This window comes from Charadrius vociferus, unplaced genomic scaffold (assembly GCF_000708025.1).
Source record: "Charadrius vociferus isolate BGI_N301 unplaced genomic scaffold, ASM70802v2 scaffold302, whole genome shotgun sequence".
In the NCBI taxonomy this organism is placed as follows: Eukaryota; Metazoa; Chordata; class Aves; order Charadriiformes; family Charadriidae; genus Charadrius; species Charadrius vociferus.
In genome coordinates, this window is record NW_009647023.1 from 22,475 (window position 1) to 25,877 (window position 3,403).

The window sequence follows — 3,403 nt, forward strand, 5'->3', positions numbered from 1 at the left end:
AATCCATGTCTCTTCAATTTAGAGACAAGGATATCGTGTGGGACAGTGTCAAACGCTTTGCACAAGTCCAGGTAGATGACATCTGTTGATCTTCCCTTGTCCGCTGCCGCTGTAACCCCTTCGTAGAAGGCCACCAAATTTGTCAGGCATGACTTGCCCTTGGTGAAGCCATGCTGGCTGTCACCAATCACCTCCTTGTTTTCTGTGTGCCTCAGCAGAGTTTCCAGGAGGATTTGCTCCATGATCTTGCCAGGCACAGAGGTGAGACTGATTGGCCTGTAGTTCCCCAGGTCTTCCTTATTTTCCTTTTTGAAAATAAGGAGAGTTAAGAGCTGGTTTTCCTATAGGTGATAAAGGAGGAGCAGGGCATTATGTGTTCTTGTTTAAAATTCTTGTGTAGTACCCAGACAGTATAGGAGCCATAAGAAGGTGGCTGCCATGGATGGAAAATAATAGATCATAACTTTTGTTATACAGATGAAACCATTATTATTCTGCAGTAGTAGGACTTGCAGAATTTTATCTTCATTAATGACCTTGAAGAGAGAGCAAACACTTGTGATAAATGCCTGAGTCCCAAATCGGGTTGCAATTTAAGTTTACAATTTATTAAATGAATAAATGCAAGCAAACAGCGCTGGGTGCGTTGGGAGCCTCTGCTCTACCAAGACGCACACCGTACAGTTCCTGTTTCTGGTTTATATCCTTTCTGCTAATACACATTCTTTAAAAGGTGGGTCTATGCGAATAAATTCCAGGAGTAGGCTTATCTCTCTGCGCATGCCCTCAGGGTCTTCTTGGCTCCCATCTGGTGGTCTTCCTGGCTGCCTTCAGGATTACCCCAGATTCCACGTATGCGCATGGCCTTCCTCAGCTCACCCTTAGGATGTCTCCAGATTCCATGCATGGGCATGGCCTTCCTCACCCTTAGGGTGACTCCAGATTTTTATGGCTTGACACCATATGGTTAACAGCAAAACCGGTCCAAACTAACACATAAGTATGTCTTTTACAAAAAGCTAAAACTATATACATTAACCACTCCATTTCTCTTAGGCCTGCGGTTATACAAGGGTATATAAGACAGAAAGTCACATTTCACCATGCGGCCCTAGCATTGGTCCATATTGACATGAATCGGGTGGACACATTCCACACACTGAACAAAAGAAGCTGGCAAGTGGTGTGAATTAGGGAAGAGTAGCAAATGCTAGGGAATGTGGCCAGCCTCAGAGGAGTGGATATGGCCTAATGAGGTGTGGCTTAAAAGTGCAGAGCAAGCTAAAGAGAAGGTACAAAGAAGTTGGTGCAGCTGTGTGCCATTTCAAGGTGTTGTGTTTGCACCTGAAAGAGCATTCATCTTTTCTTTTGTCACATGATTGTCTTTGAGCTCCCCACTAACAGATTGACCCTGAAAAAAAGGGAAGGATTTAGGCAACAAACATGAGAAGTTCTTAAAGACTGCATGTATGAAGTGTGTCACCAGTCTGAATCATCTTTCCAAGAAAAGAGCCCAGATTGTCTCTTGGCTGTGGAGTTGTTATTCTTGCTTAAGTTGCAACTGGAGTAGGACAATTGGACTTTATCAGCAGGAGAATTCTGGCAGATTATTGGACTCTTTCACAGTAATGAAGTTGTCTGTCAATGTTTTTCATAACTATTAAGCAAAAAATGGGCATGCTTTTGTTTTTTCTGTATGGTACAACTAGTGTAAATAGTAATCTGTTGTCATAGTGGCAGTACTGTCTGAAATCAATATTTAATCTTTAATTGCTCTTTTTGTAGAATTACTCCATGTCCGTGTATCTCGTTCGTCAGCTCACTTCAGCGATGCTTTTGCAGAGGTTAAAAATGAAAGGTATCAGAAACCCTGATCATTCCAGAGCACTAAGTAAGTCAAATTAATTTGCCTGTCTGTACTTTTTGAGGGTGGTTGGTGGCTCTTTAAAACTAAAACTGCTTTGGGGATATGCAGCATTTTGAAAAGAAAGTCTGTGCTCAGAGTATCAAAGGTTGCCTTTGCTGTCGCTGAGGCATCATGCACTCTTTCAGTGGGTGTCCCTGCGCTGGTAGGGAGCACACAGAGATCCCTTCTGAAATGTCCTTATGGGAATACCATGAGCACCACTTACAGTGGTGGGCTGTGAGGTGCAGGTAGATTTCTTAAACTCTCTTCACTTGCATGTGATGCTGACTGTCTTTGTACCTCATTCACTGATGACTACTTTATTTATCTCTTGTGTGTTGGGTTGAGTTTGCTTTGCTAACCATTGCAGCTGTTAGTGCATCTGCTGCACACTGAACAATCTTGTGAGGCACAGTGTTGCCAGTCACTTATATATAGTGAAACTATTGTTGTTTGTTATTGCTATGAACTAGTTTCCTAGATGCTTAACTATTTTAGAGCTGGAAATAAAGTACCTGTACTGGTGAATCAAGATTAGCATTTTAAATAATGATGTCTGTTTATTACCTCTTAATTTATGTTAATAGTTAAAGAAAAGTTAACTGCAGATCCTGATAGTGAGATTGCCACAACCAGTCTGCGGGTATCTCTGATGTGTCCTGTAAGTATGGCTGGAAGTTACAATATACAGATTTGTATTTTAGTCTTTTGTGCAAAGTTGGGCTGCTTTTAAAAGGCCCCGCTTTAGGAACTTAACTGGCTTTTGGTTTATGCCGATTCTTTAATATAAAATAGTGGGGAGAAGGTGCATCCACAAGCACCTGATTGTAGCAGCATTCAAACAGTTATGGTTTAGAATTGTGAATGCCTCTGTTGTAAAGCAGTCAGAATCAAGTTCATAGAATGGTTTAGGTTGGAAGGGACCTTAAAGATCATCTAGTTCCAAGCCCCCTGCCATGGGCAGGGACACCTCCCACTAGACCAGGTTGCTCAAAGCCTCATCCAACCTGGCATTGAACACCTCCAGGGATGGGGCCTCCACAACTTCCCTGGGCAATTTGTTCCAGTGTCTCACGACCCTCAGAGTGAAAAATTTCTTCCTAACATTTAATCTGAATCTACCCTCTTCCAGTTTGAAGACATTCCCCCTCATCCTATCACTACATGCCCATGTAAAAAGTCCCTCTCCAGCCTTTTTGTAGGCGCCCTTCAGATACTGGAAGGCTGCTATAAGGTCTCCCCGGAGTCTTGTCTTCTCCAGGCTGAACAACCCCAACTCTCTCAGCCTTCATAGCAGAGGTGCTCCAGCCTGCTGATTGTCTTCATGCCCCTCCTCTGGACCTGCTTCGACAGGTCCATGTCTTTCTTATGTTGAGGGCTCCAGAGCTGGATGTAGTACTCCAGGTGGGGTCTCATAAGAACAGAGTAGAGGGGCAGAATCACCTCCCTTGACTTGCTGGCCATGCTTCTTCTGATGCAGCCTAGGTTATGGTTGGC

The 3,403-nt window shown here is 43.4% G+C and overlaps 1 protein-coding gene across 1 annotated transcript in view; it reads left to right on the forward strand.

The window, feature by feature from the left end:
• LOC104295717 (E3 SUMO-protein ligase PIAS2) overlaps window positions 1-3,403 on the forward strand; it is a 26,196-nt gene that overhangs the window by 12,156 nt on the left and 10,637 nt on the right. Inside the window, exons 6-7 of the mRNA XM_009895494.1 lie at window positions 1,786-1,891; window positions 2,494-2,567. Coding sequence (XP_009893796.1) covers window positions 1,786-1,891; window positions 2,494-2,567 — 180 coding nt within the window. The remainder of the gene's footprint in view (window positions 1-1,785; window positions 1,892-2,493; window positions 2,568-3,403) is intronic.